Consider the following 17,646-nt stretch of genomic DNA (forward strand, 5'->3'; position numbering starts at 1 on the left):
GGCCAGCAGGGAGGGGGGAAGAGGGAAAAAGCTGGGAAGCAACCATCCATATTTTCCCCCTTTTCCAATCCCAACCCCCTGTCTCACCTGTTTCTCTGTGCTGGAACAGTGTGTTGCAGGGTAACTCCCACATAACTTCTACTCACAGTGACGTGTTCGGGGATATGTGTTGTCTCCTGTCTGTAGATGGTTTGCAGATCTCCTTCTTACTCTTCCCTACTGGGATGACTCCCCTTAGGACTGCTTAACAGGGTGCATAGCCAATCTATGCAGTGTGCTTAGACTTACTTGCATAGGATTAGGCCCTCAATTCTTTATTCTTCTCACAACAAAAACTGATTTCAGTGAACTCCTATATATGAACTGTCAGAAGGCCTATCTTTACTATTGCAAATGTTAATGTGTATCTGTATGCCACACATCCTACAGAGTTCAAAAACATGCTAACCTCTTAGCCCCTTCCAAAATCCCAGCCTAAGTGGATTGCCCGAAGTAGCACAGACAGTTTGTGGCAGAATCTACGACTCCTAACTCCCAATCCTATGCTTTAAACAATTCCCCTCTATGAAGTACATCCCTACTGTTTATAGCATGTCCGCTTGTATACATGGGAGAATGTGGCTTATCAAAATGGATTAAATTAGTTCTAGAAGATGACCATTTGAGGGCAATTAAAGTTGAGATAATGTCTGTAGGTCTTTTGTTAAAAAAAAATCCCATCGAGTTTAAATATTTCTCTGCTTATTTCTCCATCTCTAGTTATAAGTCCTATGAAACAGAAAGTGTTTCAGACTTCTCCTGTACTTAGCACTTATCTAATTGCACAAAGTTCAAAACAGCTCAAAAATTTTTGGCCCAGCAAGCCAATGAGTTCATTATGAGTGCCCATTTGTTTCCATTACTGATCTTAGCATGGAATGAGCATGTTTGCTTTTCTTATAAACATCATCGTCATAACCGTCCGAGAGTCCATACCATTTGCTACAAGGTAGGCATTTTGGCATTCTGCTTTTTTGTTCAGTAAGTGGAAAGGAATGCTGTTTCAAAAGCTGGGATGGTAAAACTTGTTAATGTTCCCATAAATCTATTCCAGAACATAGAGGAACTACAAAATCTTCCCTCTATATTAAACAACTTCTTTCCTTTCTACTTTATCCACATTTTCAATCAATGTTGTTTGACATTGAGGAAATACCTAATAAATTGAGCATTTTAAAAGAATTATAAAAGCAATGTTAGAATTAGCTACTTTAAGTAGCATGTAGATTAGATTTAGGTTTAGTGTCCCAAAATAGGTGAGAAATAAGAAAACATATATTACAAACACTTAAGGGGAGATTTCAAAAGCATCTGAGGGCCCTGACCCAAAGGCCTTTGAAGTCATTGGAAAGACTCTCCTTGGCTTCAGTGGGGTTTGGATCAGGCCTAAGGAATTTAGGAGCAAATGTCCCATTGAAAGTCAAAGGGTCTTGTACTCCTAAATCCCTTAGGTGCTATTAAAATCTTCCCTCATCCACTTTATGGCCTCAGTCTAACTCCCCTTAAAATAGTAGGAAAGGTTCCTATTGACTTCAGTGAACTTTGGATCAGACCCTAACAGAATAGACTTTTTCAATTTAGTTTCCCCACCCACGATTGAAAGCCCTTATGTAACGTACTGGCTTTTGTGTACATGGATGACTGCCCTCTACAAGTATATCTTCACTGCAAAAAAAAAAAAAAAGTGTGTGTTCTTAACTTGGGTTTACTGACCTACCTTAGCTAACTCGGTTAAATCAGCTGTGATTACATAGCAACTCATCTTTTCACTCAGGTCAGCAGCTTGTGCTAAAGCCTACAGGGGAACCTGGAGTTGAATTGGGATGGATGGAATCACACCAGCTCAGATGTTCTTGGTTTTCTCACCCTCTATTAGCTGGTCTGAAAACAAATTATGAATCCTGCAACTAATGCAGCTACTGGAGATTTCACTTCATCCAAAGAGGAGAAAGTCTGTGGTTTTGGAGAATAAATGTAGATCTTTCCCCCCCTTTCATATATATGTGGTTAGCTGAGGATCAGAGTGTCTGAGTAAACGTAAAGCAAAAAATGACGACATGACAGGCCAGTTCCTGAGGCCATTGAATTCAATAGCAAAATTCCCTAGTCCTCAAAGCAATCAGGATTATATCCCGTGTCACAGCTGTCCTCTCTCCGCAAGAGGATGTCCAGATATGCTTTCCTACTGTAGTTATCTGAACCCATCCATATATCAGCCAGATTGGATCCTTTCAGAGCAACATGAAGTATTTCCTGTCAACACTGCCTGTTCTGCCTCCACCCTGCTGCTAGCCTGGTTAGCAAATAGGAATTTTGGACTCCAGCTCAGAATCAATGTATGAGACAGGATAACACGTTGTGATTTCAGTGCTGGGGGAAAGCCTAGGTACTGCAAGCATAGAAATCTTTAAGATCTGAACACTTAGGAAATGTTGCACAAAAACTCTGAAGGTACATACATTTTACAACAGAAAACTATTTCTATTTTGTAAAATGTCTTGCAGATGTTCAAGGATTTATTATTTATTTACACAATTGCTGGCAAGCCATCATAGTCATTCTCAAAGAACTGAAATTGTTTAAAGCCATTACAACTAGTGCTTTGAGAACTGGGATCAGATTTGATATTGGCTATTTGTTCTTGATACTTTATGAAATCTTAGTCTTTATATATACAAGTAAAAACCAGTAAGAATATCTGGTTAAGACAAATATTTGACTATTTCAGCCACAAGTTTAAAACTAGACGAGTCAGCCTTTTTCATATCCTTATTATTTTTATGTATCGCTTGTGAATGTTTTAGCACAGATCAGCTTTCCAGACTATTCTGGAGCTGTCTTTTAGTCTTTATGTGTAATGGATGATGCATTATGTCATAGCATGCTGACACACAGATCTACATCTGAGTATCCCTGGGGTGTTTTGAACAGGCTAAATCAACCCAGATGTAATTTTCCTCTGGAAAACCTATTTAATACTTTCATTCTGCCAAAAGCCTCAAAGATTTGTTCTGAGGTTCTTTCAGCTTATTTCTTAACTGATTTAATGAAATCCAGAAAGTTAGAAGCAAGTACGGAAGTCATCATAGCCAGATGTCTGTGTGCTCTATTCTTCTTTCTGTTAAATCATGCCATCTACTGTAAAATAAAAGAATGACAATGTTACAAGACTCTTTAGTGAAATCAGGTTTATTTATTACCATTAAATTATTTCAGTCATTTTATAAGACAATTGAAATTCCTTTGATTTTCATTGATACAATTTAATTTCATGGAGAAAAAATGAAAACCATGTTTTACTAATTATGAAAAATTGTGTTTTGGGACAAGGCCCTATTTTGTGGAAGCTGTTGAGCATAGCTGATTTGGAAATGAGAATTTTTCCACCAACAGTGATAGGCTATGCTAACTATGGGCCCTATCCTGCTCTCCACTGGAGCTGTGCCATTAAGTTCAATGGGAACGGGAGCAGGCCTTATAAATTTCTGAGACGAAAGTAGCAACATAATGTTGATGTAATAGGATTTGAGAAAACCTGGAATTGTGAAAATGTGAATCCTTGCACTTAACTTCCTGGAGAATATGAAAGTGATATTCTTGAGCAAGTCATAGAATCATAGAATCATAGAATATCAGGGTTGGAAGGGACCCCAGAAGGTCATCTAGTCCAACCCCCTGCTCAAAGCAGGACCAATTCCCAGTTAAATCATCCCAGCCAGGGCTTTGTCAAGCCTGACCTTAAAAACCTCTAAGGAAGGAGATTCTACCACCTCCCTAAGTAACGCATTCCAGTGTTTCACCACCCTCTTAGTGAAAAAGCTTTTCCTAATATCCAATCTAAACCTCCCCCACTGCAACTTGAGACCATTACTCCTCGTTCTGTCATCTGCTACCATTGAGAACAGTCTAGAGCCATCCTCTTTGGAACCCCCTTTCAGGTAGTTGAAAGCAGCTATCAAATCCCCCCTCATTCTTCTCTTCTGCAGGCTAAACAATCCCAGCTCCCTCAGCCTCTCCTCATAACTCATGTGTTCCAGTCCCCTAATCATTTTTGTTGCCCTTCGCTGGACTCTCTCCAATTTATCCACATCCTTCTTGAAGTGTGGGGCCCAAAACTGGACACAGTACTCCAGATGAGGCCTCCCCAATGTCGAATAGAGGGGAATGATCACGTCCCTCGATCTGCTCGCTATGCCCCTGCTTATACATCCCAAAATGCCATTGGCCTTCTTGGCAACAAGGGCACACTGCTGACTCATATCCAGCTTCTCGTCCACTGTCACCCCTAGGTCCTTTTCCGCAGAACTGCTGCCTAGCCATTCAGTCCCTAGTCTGTAGCTGTGCATTGGGTTCTTCCGTCCTAAGTGCAGGACCCTGCACTTATCCTTATTGAACCTCATCAGATTTCTTTTGGCCCAATCCTCCAATTTGTCTAGGTCCTTCTGTATCCTATCCCTCCCCTCCAGCGTATCTACCACTCCTCCCAGTTTAGTATCATCCGCAAATTTGCTGAGAGTGCAATCCACACCATCCTCCAGATCATTTATGAAGATATTGAACAAAACCGGCCCCAGGACCGACCCTTGGGGTACTCCACTTGATACCGGCTGCCAACTAGATATGGAGCCATTGATCACTACCCGTTGAGCCCGACAATCTAGCCAGCTTTCTACCCACCTTGTAGTGCATTCATCCAGCCCATACTTCCTTAACTTGCTGACAAGAATACTGTGGGAGACCGTGTCAAAAGCTTTGCTAAAGTCAAGAAACAATACATCCACTGCTTTCCCTTCATCCACAGAACCAGTAATCTCATCATAAAAGGCGATTAGATTAGTCAGGCATGACCTTCCCTTGGTGAATCCATGCTGGCTGTTCCTGACCACTTTCCTCTCATGCAAGTGCTTCAGGATTGATTCTTTGAGTTAAAGACAAGTGTAGTTAAAGACAAGCAGCAGTTGGTAAAAAGCAGACAAATAGAGGTATTTGGAGCTGAAAATCTCAACCTTAAAAAGGTGAAGTCAACAAAGACATTTTAAAATGCTTAGTTTTATATTTTGTATATATAAATGTGTGTGCATGCATGTATATATGCTCATGCACAAATATGTACACATTTATACACTCACAATGGTGCACATGCACTCATCAGCACAATGTCCTTTAGCTATGGATAATGATATTTTTATTAAACAGTCCTGGGTAAATTATGGTTTGCCCTGGGCAGTGAACTAGAGTAAGAGAAAGGGCCCATTCCCTTCCCATAGCAAGGTGGCATAGGAAGCAGATACTATAGCTACAGAGACAGGAGGTACAAAGATGGGGTGAACAGCTCTGGAAGGGAGTATGCCCCTGCTCTCTATGCCCACCAGGCTATGCTGTGGGGCAAATCTGGCCATCCCTTTTAAAGAGTATAGCAAGATCTGCTCTTCACTCTGCTCTCCCTGGTGCCTGGGGTGGGGAGGGGGAAATTATGCCTCATTTGGGCATTGTTCCTCCAGATAGCACGCGCGTGCATACACACGCATCAGACAGTGACCCACCTGCTTGACCTCAGGAGCACTTAGCAGAGGCAACCCTGAGCCCCTTTGCATGAGTCATTAGTAATAGTGTAGAATGGCTTTCATTACAGAATGCTACTCTTCTTGATTTTAGAATACACATTAACCCTTGCCTAGCGATGAAATGTTGTCAGCCAGTCGTCTTCTGAGAAAGCAATGAGTTCACCATTGCCCACTGGCAAATGTTTTGTTTTTTTCATTAACAACCAATTATGAATGAGCTCATTTATCAAAACATTTCTTATGGAAACATTCAGCAATTATCTAAGAGAATACCAGTTCCCCCCCCCCCCTCTTGTGGCTGACTGTAATGTCCTGACAGAATTGGCTCCTACAATGTTAGATGTGGGAATCCAGGCAGCCAGTTTAGAAGCTTGGAACAAAAAAACTTCTTTAGCTACATATAATGCTCAAAGGAGCTGTTTAAAACTAAAGCAAAGGAGCCATATTGGATTTCTTCTGTGAGACAAGAGAATTCAAGCAATTGCTTTACTTTTTTGTTTTATTTCAGGGATTTTGCGAGGTAGGGCTCAGGTCGCTTTAAATTCAGTCAACAAAATGCCTAAGTGGGGAGGGCCGGAGGGGGGGGGGAGCTGGTGGTATCTGATGAAGTAGGCACATCTAACAGACAATGGACAGGGCAATGCACAGTAACAGAGGTTGAACATCCCTGATGCTCAGGCATAGGTTTCACTAGGAAAAGTAAAACTGGGAAGAAAAGGAGCTACTGAGCTGGGAGAGGTGGAGGTAATAACCAGCTCATGAAATGATGTAGCTGTCAGTAAATAACAATGTAAGACTCAATATAATTTAACTTCCACCCTGAAATAACAGATCAAGAATGCCCCTGTCCAGATAGTAGCCCCGGTACCATGTTCATGGTAGCCCAAATAATAATCTGAAAATTTTCACTCCTTCCTAAGCAGAGAAGCATCCCACATGAACATCCTTCCAACTACGGCTTATCATGGTCCAAAGTGGGGGGAGGGTTTCCCTCCCTTAGCCACCTTGTTCCCTTGGTTCATCTGGCATCTCGACTGTTCTTAGCCAAGAAAAGAAGTAATATCTATCACCAGATGAGAACAGTTGATTGGTGTGAAAAGACTGGGAGCTCCTACTCAACCACAAGGAAGCACTCTTCTGCAGGGCACAGGAACACTACTGATGCTCTGATCAGGATCTCACTTGACTTGGAATATTTGCCAGGCACATAAGATACTCAGGTCCTTGATCAATGCTATTATTAGTGCTTAAAGTCCTAATGATAGCAGTAATAAGAGTTTTTGCCTCAATAACCCCATTGCCACTACAAAAAAAATCATGACTTTACCTTTGCCTTAATGTTTATGTTTGATAAATGCTTCCAGTTTGCATCTGTCTTTATCTGTCATCAGTAAAGATCATGACTGCAGGAAGAACTTGCATTGTATCAATGCCGTCACTTAAAAAAATAATATAACTGTGCTGCTTTACTGTGAGCCCAAGGGGATTCAGATGGAAATCTGTAACGTTACTGTTGAATCAAAACCATCTACTCCAGCCTTTGTAGCTTCCTGCAACATCTGACGACTTGTGGACAGTTCTGAAATATATTCTATATAGAGGCAATTCTGTTTGATGCTATTTGCTTGCAACAATGGGATTTGAGACCAAGCTCCTCAGCACTAAGAGCATGAGTTTCTGCACTACTTGAGCTAAAGGATTGAGGTAAATTTTTTAAAAGTCCAATTTTCGGAAGTGACTTGGGCACTAAGAGCCTAAGGCCTATTGACTTTCAGTGAAATTTAGGCTCCTATGAAAAACACAAAGAGCAACTAAGGCAGGGTTCAGGTGGTAGCTCCTTATTCAACCAGCCCAGAAAATTTTGGTTCCTTCCTACAAACCCCATCTTCTGAAGTTAGCAGCACAGCCTGCAAGCGACACTGTGTACCTGAAAAAACAGTGCACTGCTTTGTGTATTAAAGCAGACAAGAGGGAAGCAAGAGGAGAGGAACTTCATAGCTGACAAAGGAGAGAGATCAGGATGGTAGTAAGGGAGGGGAAGGCAGTAAGACATCTGGAGGGGTTAGGGAGAGAAAGAAGAGTTGGTGGAGGACATTGGGGGAAAGGGAGGTGGACAGATGGAGGCAGGAAGACTAGAGGGATAAGAGGGAGTGAAATGGGAAGGGACCAGTCATAGGAGAATGCAGATGAGAAAGAGACCAGGAGTGTCAGTCAATAGAAGGCAAGGAGACTGAGAGGAGAAGCCATGGGAATGGGGGCGAGAGTGAGAAAGCAGAAGGAATGTAGGGTAGAAAGAAACTCTGGAGATAAGAATAAGAGGGAGGAAGACAGACATCAAGGAAGATGAAGGGAGTTATGGGAGTGGCAAAAATGCACTGGAGGGAAAGAGAAACTCCAGGCGGGAACTGGAGGGAGGAGAGAAAGATCAAGGTGGGTGGGCAGTAATTGAGAACAGAGAGTACACTGGGATGTAAGCCAGGATGGAGAGGTATGGGGGAAAGAGAGAGGGAAGATGGGGTAGGAATAGAAGTTGACATAAACTCTGGCTCAGTCTTTCACTCAATGAGTAGGACCACTGCGACATTTGATGCTATTCTAAGTTGTCCATGTGACATCAGTGATACTTCAAGGGCACACCTATGAAATATATGTTTAAAAATATATCTGGAGTCCTTATCAAATATATTGAGAAAGTAGCATAAGAGAGTGATGAATACTGGTAAAGTTATGTAGACAACACACACTTTTTGTATTGATGAAAATTTAAAATGGCCATGTGGGGTTAGTTTGGATTTATGATAAATGTAGTGCTAAGTAAGTACGGAAAGTTGTTATTGAAAACAGTGGTTCTAAGGCAAAAGCAGACAGGCCTTTGCTGTAACAATACTTGAGGGCAACCATTACAGCAAATAAATAAAATTAAATACCTTACGTCACTGACAGGGATTTCCAGCTCGGTTTTCTATGTTGTTGACAGAATATTATGACTAAAGCTATGTGTATATTTTGTAACGAATAATCTCTCCAGGTACTGCAACTACAGGGATTGTATGAATGCACAGACAGATCATTAACTTATTTTTGTATTTGTGAAATGGCTTAATTTGGAAAGACTGTGAATGACATGAACAAGCAAGAAACTCCATTTTTAAAGCGAAAATGTACCTTGTTTTTTTCCATACACAAACGTTCCTGGATCTAAAGAAAGTTTCACTTATTTGCTACAGTGAAGATGGATATTCATTTTAAAAACTCTCCTGAACCCAACCTGTCAAGTGCGTCCCAGTGTGTGGACTGTATGTCATTTTCAATGTGTGTGGAGAGTAGAGATTTTTTCTTTTTACTGCAGATCTTTGTGTATGCATGTGTGTGCACATGCACTAAAGTGAATAGTTTAACACTTTGGACACATTCTCCTATTTATTGGTGCTGTGGTGCTCTATTGCAGATTATACAATCATTCTGCCCAGGGGACCTGATCCAAAGGCTACTGAAGTCAATAGACTCTGAATGGCTTCAGTTGGTTTTGGATTCGGCCCACAGAGCTTCCACTGATGTCAGTGGGATTATCACCTGCAGATCCAGAGCAGACTTTGCATTTCCCAAAGATGAGCTTTAGGGTGGTTGGAGGAGAGGAGAATTTGGCCCCTTGTCATTAATAAGACATGCTTAAAACAAAACCTCCAGTTTTCATTTTCATTTTCAAAATCCCATTTGAAGTATTATTGAGCACTGGTGGTTGCTACACATCTTACATTTTCTTTCATTCCTTTTCCAGTTTTAGGGGCATGTACACATCTTGGGCAAGTGTATGCTGACAGGGATGTTTGGAAACCAGAACCATGCCAAATCTGTGTGTGTGACTCAGGAGCTGTTCTCTGTGATGACATCATCTGTGATGATCAGGAATTAGACTGTCCCAACCCAGAGATTCCATTTGGAGAGTGTTGCCCTGTTTGTCCACAGCTAACGCCACCTCCTGAAAGAGTAAGTGTAAACCGTTTATTTGAGACATGAATTGTCCTTATTCCAATTTACCCAAATCATTTGTCCATCCGTACAATTATGTACTTTAAGTACTCTTTATTCAGCCTAAAGCCTTTAATATCTGATAACTGTTAAGGATGGGCAAACCACTTTGGATGAAATCAGAACTAACTGAAACCTTCACTAAAACTTAACCAACCCTTTAATAACGTTCAAAAATCCCTTTCCCCCATTACTTTTCATTTTCTTGGATCTCTGTATTTCCTGATCCTAGCAGAGGATTGGAACCAGAAATGATGATAAAGTACAGTGGAAATGTTGTTGTTGCCATATATTCCATCCACTGAAAGCAAGAAGTCCCAGTAACCTCATAAGAAAGTTTTTTTTCACAAGAATTCTTGCTTAATTTTACAAACTCAGAAGGTTCTGATCAGAGGCGACCCATGCCTGCCAATAGTGGGGGGGGGACGTGGCGGAGTGAGGGCAGCCAGCTTCAGCAGTGTTACAAGTATGCTTAGTCTATGTGAGCATGCTCAGTACAAGCCAAACAGCAAATCTGGGGAGGAGGGCCCGACCCTGCCTGCTCCCACTCCCACGAATTCCCTCTAGTTCTGATCAACTTCAGAGAAGGAATGAAATGGTAGGTGCTTATTAGTAATAAAGCAGAACCACAAAATTTGGGCTGTAACTTTCCCAAAGTTCAATGTTGTTAGGATCCAGAGTTCAGGCTCAACACATTCTAACAACGCTTGCCAGATACAAAGCTCAGATCCAGATACTAGATTCAGACTGAAATCTTCACAGCGTGTGGTGATGTTCAGATGCAGGGCTTTGATCCAGGCCCATTTCTCTATCACTCAAATCAAACAAAACTTCAGAATCTTTTGAGTTAACCACCAATAATGTGATGCACAGAAGTTCTGCAAACAACCTACTTTTGACGTAATGCTCAGTTTACATGCATGAAATCAAACACAGCCTAAGTGTTCAAACTAACTAAACTAAGCACTGTTTATAGCACCATGTGCCAGCAATGCCCCTCTCCCATGTACATTGATCAAACTGGACAGTCTCTACGTAAAAGAATAAATGGACACAAATCAGATGTGAAGAATTATAACATTCAAAAACCAGTTGGAGAGCACTTCAATCTCTCTGGTCACTCGATTACAGACCTCAAAGTGGCAATACTTCAACAAAAAAACTTCAAAAACAGACTCCAAGGAGAGACTGCTGAATTGGAATTAATTTGCAAACTGGATACAATTAACTTAGGCTTGAATAGAGACTGGGAGTGGATGGGTCATTACACAAAGTAAAACTATTTTCCCATGTTTATCCCCCACCCCCACCGTTCCTCAGACGTTCTTGTCAACTGCTGGAAATGGCCCTCCTTGATTATCACTACAAAAGTTTCCCCCCCCCACCCCTGCTCTCCTGCTGGTAATAACTCACCTGAAGTGATCACTCTGGTTACAGTGTGTATGGTAACACCTATTGTTTCATGTTCTCTTTGTATATAAATCTCCCCACTGTATTTTCCACTGAATGCATCTGATGAAGTGAGCTGTAGCTCACGAAAGCTTATGCTCAAATAAATTTGTTAGTCTCTAAGGTGCCACAAGTACTCCTTTTCTTTTTGCGTATACAGACTAACATGGCTGCTACTCTGAAACACGTAAATAATGCAGGCCTAATTTGCTACTCACACCAATTTTACATCATTGTACAGTAACTCCATTTTCTTTAGTGCTGCTGTTACTGATTTACTAGTGTAAATGAGAGGTCAGTCAGGCCCTACCTATTTAACTTATCATTAACCAATATTTAGAAGACAACATTATTTAAAAGCAGAAACAACAACAATTTAATCGGCTTGGGTTGATAAATTTAATAGTTTTGCAGGTTTTTATTACAATAAGTAATAATTGTATAGGAACTCATCCTAAATTTCTGGCTCAAGAAAAACTCCTGCTGAATGCAATATTTTCTGGGTAGCAATTAAAGGAATAGGCCCTTAAATTAGTAAAATTAATTAATTATGGAGGGTTGTGCATACATAACATTTGGATGTTCATTTTAGATTAGCGTCCCAAGGCAAGCGGAGAAAGAAAGCAGACAAAGATTATTTTAATATATAGGGATATATTATGACCTGGCTTACAACCTTATAACTCCATGAAAGCAAGTGGGTTTTCACAAGGGTGTGAATGAGGACAGAAAGTGTCTTATGCAGACATTTCATTGAACTTTATCATGAGATTTCCTCTGATTCCAAGTTTGGACTGTCTTAAAATGACTAAAGAATGGCTGGCTCCAGCAATTACACAGCTTTCTATTTCTCACCATGAGTTCGTCTTTGGCTCCACTGGTGGAAGCTTGTGGTTTTTGTGCTGAAGCTCCTAGGTTTGGGCCCTACTTGATTAGCTCTGTGGCTTCAGACCATAAGGGAGATGTAGGAGGCTCCCATCAACCCCCCTTCTGCACTATACATGAGTCATAAGGCTACTGTGGGTCAGGATTGGACATAATGAAACTTCACTCTGTAAAGTCTAAGATTCAGATCAATATCCACTGCTACAGTTAGAAATAGCACTAACAAAGAGTCCTATAATCAGCATCTGAGGATGTTAAGGGTCACTGATAATTATGTGTTGAAAATCAAATAAATACTTTTTTTCTGGGAAATGAAGCTGAAAAGATTTGTCTCAATTACTGATATGTGAATGTAATGGATTGGAAGGGAAACACGAAATATATTCCCAATGCATCTCCATCGTGAAAGCACATAGGGTGAAATCCTGGCCCCACTGCAGTCAATGGCAAAGCTCCCATTGACGTCAATAGGTCAGGCTTTCACCCACAGCACCTGTGTCAAGAATAGCCACTGCATGTCACACTATTGATGCTCTGTGATGATGCAATTTAATTTGGCAGGAGAAACATAGTTTTAAATGTTGATGTGGAAATGACCAATTTAGTTTAGAACAGCTATGTTTCCATTGTTGTTTAAATGGTTTTTCCTACCTGTTAAATATGCTGCACTTTATCTATACTTCTTGGTTTGATTCCTTTGTATGTTTTATTGTTTTGTTTTTCTAGCCTACTAGTCCTCCCAATGGTGTTGTCCGAGGCCCCAAGGGAGACCCGGTAAGTGATATCAGATTCTTCAAATAAATTTAAAATCACAAAGGGCCAAATCCTGCAAAGTGCTGTGTGTCTTATGCAAGCTGGTGAGAAACCTCAACTCACATTGATGTCTTTGTCATGGAGGATTGGGCCCTAAGATTATTGGACTCTGTTGGCCAAAATCTGCTCATAATGTAAATTCAGGATAATGCCATTAGCTTCAGTGGAGTTACTCTGGATTTATACCAGTAAAACAGAGAGGAGAAAGGAAAATTTGGCCCAAGGTGCATATAAATTTGTAATCTTTTTAAGAGAGTTTCTGCACAGTAGAAAGAATTCTTCTGTGTTTCATTAACAGTGTTCCTTTTTATACTGAGCTGTCGATCTATTTTTGAATATTTGTAGCATGTACAAGCCAGTCACTACAATCAGGCTCAACAGGCAAAAACGTTTTTCCTTGTATGTATTTTTGTACTTCCTCTTCTCTTTCTACTTATTTGAACTGTAAACTGTATTTATATTTAATAGAAAAAAAATCTCTTTTACAATGGACACTATCATCTATTCATGTACCCATCCATATGGGAGCAGATCTTACATCTGTTAACTTCAGCATGGGCAGGATTTGGTCCGTAGTGCACCGGATAGCAACATATTGAAAGACAAATACAAATATGAACTCTTGTGTATTTTAAACTTTCTAGGGTTCTCCTGGAACTCCTGGCAGACCTGGAACACCTGGCTCCCCTGGACAACCAGGCAGTCCCGGCTCTCCTGGCCAGCCTGGAGTCTGTCAGTCATGTCCCTCTATAAATGGAGGAGTAAGTCATAATTATTACATTTAGCTCTGAAGATGTTGCTTATAAGCTCTAAGATGAAACTGTCACCCACCCTACATGTGGGGTGAAATATATTTATTCCACTGTGCACCCTACCTGTGTCATGGGTCTCTGTGCAGCAGGAAGGCTAGCCTGAGTAGTGCTGATACTTCTGTTCTGACATGGATGGGCTCTACAGATGGGTAGGGAGTGGAAAAATCTTGATTCTTCTTCCTACCCTCAAAACACCAGCCAGCACAGATGAGCGGGCACTGTTAGCCCAAAACAGATTAACTATGGTCTACACAGATCAGAAGATCCCACCCCCTCCCACATCTATCATCGAGTGATTTATTAAGATGGAGGCAGAATAAGATGTAACACACAGATATTTATTATGCCACTAGTCAATAAACTAGACAAGGACCCCTTTCAGACAATAAACAACATAAGCAAGACACACTTGGTTGTTAACAGTTACCAGAGCATGAAGCTTAGAGTCCTTAAACCCCCTTAACCTATGGATGTAAAACAGAGGAAAACCACAATGGGTATTATAATACCATATCCTGAAGACAGGGACACAATGACAAAAACTCAGGATACTGACAGGGAGAGTAGTTAAAATCAGGTGCACTGTACACCAAACAGGAACTCAAGAACTGGGTATTCTTCTCCCTCTGGACAGGTCCTCCAGGCAGGTCTTCTCCCTCTTGGGAAGATCTTCTCCCTCAGATAGGTCTTCAGTGCTTGCCCGCGCGGTCTCTGCTTGACCTCATAGTCCAGTGCAAGTATGTGCTCACTAATGGTGGGTAGCAGTTGAGTGCAAGTATGTTAATAGAGACCAAGAATCCAAAGTCCTGTGAGTTCTGGTCCCTCTGGGACCCCTGGCAGCTAGCTGAACTGTGTGGGACACTGGCTGCCACTCAGATGGACAGCCCTGAGTGACAGGCGTGCCACTCACTAAATAACCTGCTGTTGCTAGGCAGATTATGGCTGCCACTCTAACTGCCCTGACCTTTTCCTGCCTTAATTTGAAAAAGGCTGAAAGGGCACTAAATCCTCTGAGGAGAAGGGTATCCAAGGTGAAGACTTAGCTGTCCTTTTACAAATCCAAGATGGACATTACATAAAACAGGTCAGAAACAGATTTTACCTAACATTTCCCCTCCTTGAAGATGTTACTGATTTACAAATAACTGTCTTCACACCTGTATCACTCAAGCGACAGGTACTCTGGAGAATCTAGACTTGTTAGCCATCTTTCAAAGCTTTAACTTTACCCATCCTATCACCATGAAAACAAGGATAAGGGTAAGACCTTGAATAAAATAATCAAAATAACCACAAAAGGATGCAGCATAATGTGCCAGGCCTGGGACAACTCTGTGGAAGTGGCAAACAGAGTTTCCCGCCAATGGGCAAAACTTAAACTTTTTACCTCTCTTTTTAATCTGTGCAGTGGAGTGATGAACTGATATCAGTAAACTCTTGCCCTCCTTTTCCAGGTCTTTTACTAAGGCTTCTTATTCTGGATGCTGTATTAATTGCTGTAGTACATCGATGTTGATCCCTATGTTCGTAGGATCAACGTGTCTATACAGCTGATAGTGATGGTTTGCACATTTAACTTCTCAGATGTAAGCATAACATCGCGTCCTTGTACAACAAGTGCAAAACATAGATAGAGATTCACATTTGGATAATTTTCAACAGGGTAAAAGAAGTTCACAAGGAACTTCCTACAAAAACTTCTTAGCACAAACAATTAATGTTGATCACAACGACCTGAGACTGGCTGCCTCAGCGGGGTCCCAGATTATAATGACACTTGCCCTGATTGCTATTAAGGCAGATATGGGGTCCTTGATAGACCTCTGTGGAACATATGTACCCATGTTCCTCCTCCCAGACGCATGCATCTAGATTGACAGAGTGATATACCTCTTGCTCTCTGAGTGCCCACTTAGGGATATCTGTGGGTGTCATTATGGTATTATTAACTATTATTCCCAAGGGGATCAGGGGATATACCTAATTAGTGCTGGCATTAGCAATAGTTAAGAAGTGAGCCATGATTTCTCTTGAGTCTGGATTATAAACGAAATCCACCTTCCTTTGACCTCTATGGAAAAGTCTCCTATTGACTTCAGTGGCGGTTGGACTAGGTCAATAGAGGTGTGGTTTCAAGAGGAAACTTGGGAGAAGCTCAAAAGGAGTGACCCATGCTCTGTTAAGATGTTACCTGATAACTTGTCTGGGGATAAGAGAAGAGAGGATGGAAAAGGGCAGTTGGTTCCTCACATCAGGCAGATCTACAGTACAGTACAGGGTCAGCTGTATAGGCAGCTAAAGTAATCCTGACCACCAGGCTAGGCGCAAAGGAAGATGCTATATGGGCTTCCATTTGGGATGACTTTTGAAACATGGAGAATTGTAAGTGTTAGAACATTGCGAAACAGCTTACATACATGAGTTATTTCCCATACAGTGTGTCATATGAAGTTTGTATGTTGCCTGATTTGATTTATAATGGACTCTCTTGTTTTGATCTCTCTGTTGCAGAATTTTTCTCCTCAGTATGACTCCTATGATACCAAGGCTGGTGGTGGTGGACCCATATATCCACATGCTATTGTAAGATAGTAACCTTTTCTCTTTCCCTTTTTTAAGAGCACCTTTTCCTTTTGTAGATTGTATCTTTGATATTTATGCCTTTCCCATTGAACAAATAAGGTTCATACCTCTTTCCTTATTTTCATCTCTTCTCCTTTCTATATTCTCCTCACCTTTGTTCCCTGCCTCTTCCATTTTCTACCTCTCATTATGTTTCCACTAACTGCTTTTCTTTCCTCCACCCTGAATGCTTTTATCTGTCCCTTCCCCTTCTTCTTTCCGACAGCATTCAAGACCATTCATGCTCAATGTAATCCTCTATCCCAGTTTATATTTCCACAGTTCAAATATTCAAATATTGCCCTATGGCAAACCAATATATTCCTTTCATTTTCTTCCTTTCATCCCAGATGCAGCCAGAGCATCCGACTGTGATCTTTGCTACCCACAGCACTTCAGCCTATGCACTCAGGATGCTGAATCTGCCCATTAGACCTGGCACAAACTTTTCAATTTTTTTTAATTAGATCAAAGACACATTGGATGAAACAATCATATTCATGAGTTATTTCCTCCATAAAGTTCATCTAGAAAACATATCTGCTTAATTTTCTCTGTATGTACTAGGTTTGTAAGGTCATTCATCACAGCTAACATGGAGCATTCTTACAAGAGTGATATTCCATTGATAGATACAAGTGCCTTCTGACAGTGTCATGGAATACTGTGCAATCTCTAATGGACATTGTGAACTATTATCTGAAATTGGTTGCTGCTTCATTGGCTACAATCATTATTTCCTAGTCTACATAACAAGGATTGTATGTCACATGCTGTACCATACGAAAGCAGCACCAAACAAACATGTTATTTCTCTGTGTTCCATCAGATCATCGTATTGAATGAATGGTAGACTTCTTTTTACTGAACTGCAGTTCATTATTTTCTCAGTTTTGTTTTCTCTCATTTGTTTCTACCTCACTCATTCGTTCATTCATTCATTTTCAGTTCCTTACAGATTTTACTCACAGCTTGTCATATTGTATCATCTACATTCTGCTGCTTGGCTTCCTAACATGAGAACACAGATAACAGAGATACATTTCAGTTCAACAAACATGGTTGCTACACTGTGTTTTGGCATTTATATTAAAGATACTTAGATTTCTTATATATGGTTCAATGGACACGGGGCATGTTTTTAACATGATTGAATAGCCTACATCCTTTGCTGTCTGTTTTTGCCATACTGTGTCCTGTCAAATTGTTTTACACTGCATCATAGAATAAACTGATGTGATGTGAATAATAGACACATCTAAATTTGCTATTCTGTGATGTATTATAAATCTCAACAACATTTGATTTTTGTTTTACTAAATTCTTGCTGTTAATTCAGGTAAATACCTAATCCAAATAGTTGGAATGGCTAATGGACTTATCTTCAGCGCAAATATATTTTCCTTATAGGGGGTTAACCATGACTGGTATTT

At 40.7% G+C, this 17,646-nt stretch overlaps 1 protein-coding gene across 1 annotated transcript in view; it reads left to right on the plus strand.

Moving 5' to 3' along the window:
• Positions 1–17,646, plus strand: part of COL3A1 (collagen type III alpha 1 chain) — a 69,108-nt gene that overhangs the window by 13,763 nt on the left and 37,699 nt on the right. Inside the window, exons 2-5 of the mRNA XM_073306132.2 lie at positions 9,382–9,590; positions 12,693–12,740; positions 13,424–13,540; positions 16,103–16,174. Coding sequence (XP_073162233.2) covers positions 9,382–9,590; positions 12,693–12,740; positions 13,424–13,540; positions 16,103–16,174 — 446 coding nt within the window. The remainder of the gene's footprint in view (positions 1–9,381; positions 9,591–12,692; positions 12,741–13,423; positions 13,541–16,102; positions 16,175–17,646) is intronic.

This window comes from Lepidochelys kempii, chromosome 11, assembly GCF_965140285.1.
Source record: "Lepidochelys kempii isolate rLepKem1 chromosome 11, rLepKem1.hap1, whole genome shotgun sequence".
Classification (NCBI taxonomy): domain Eukaryota; kingdom Metazoa; phylum Chordata; order Testudines; family Cheloniidae; genus Lepidochelys; species Lepidochelys kempii.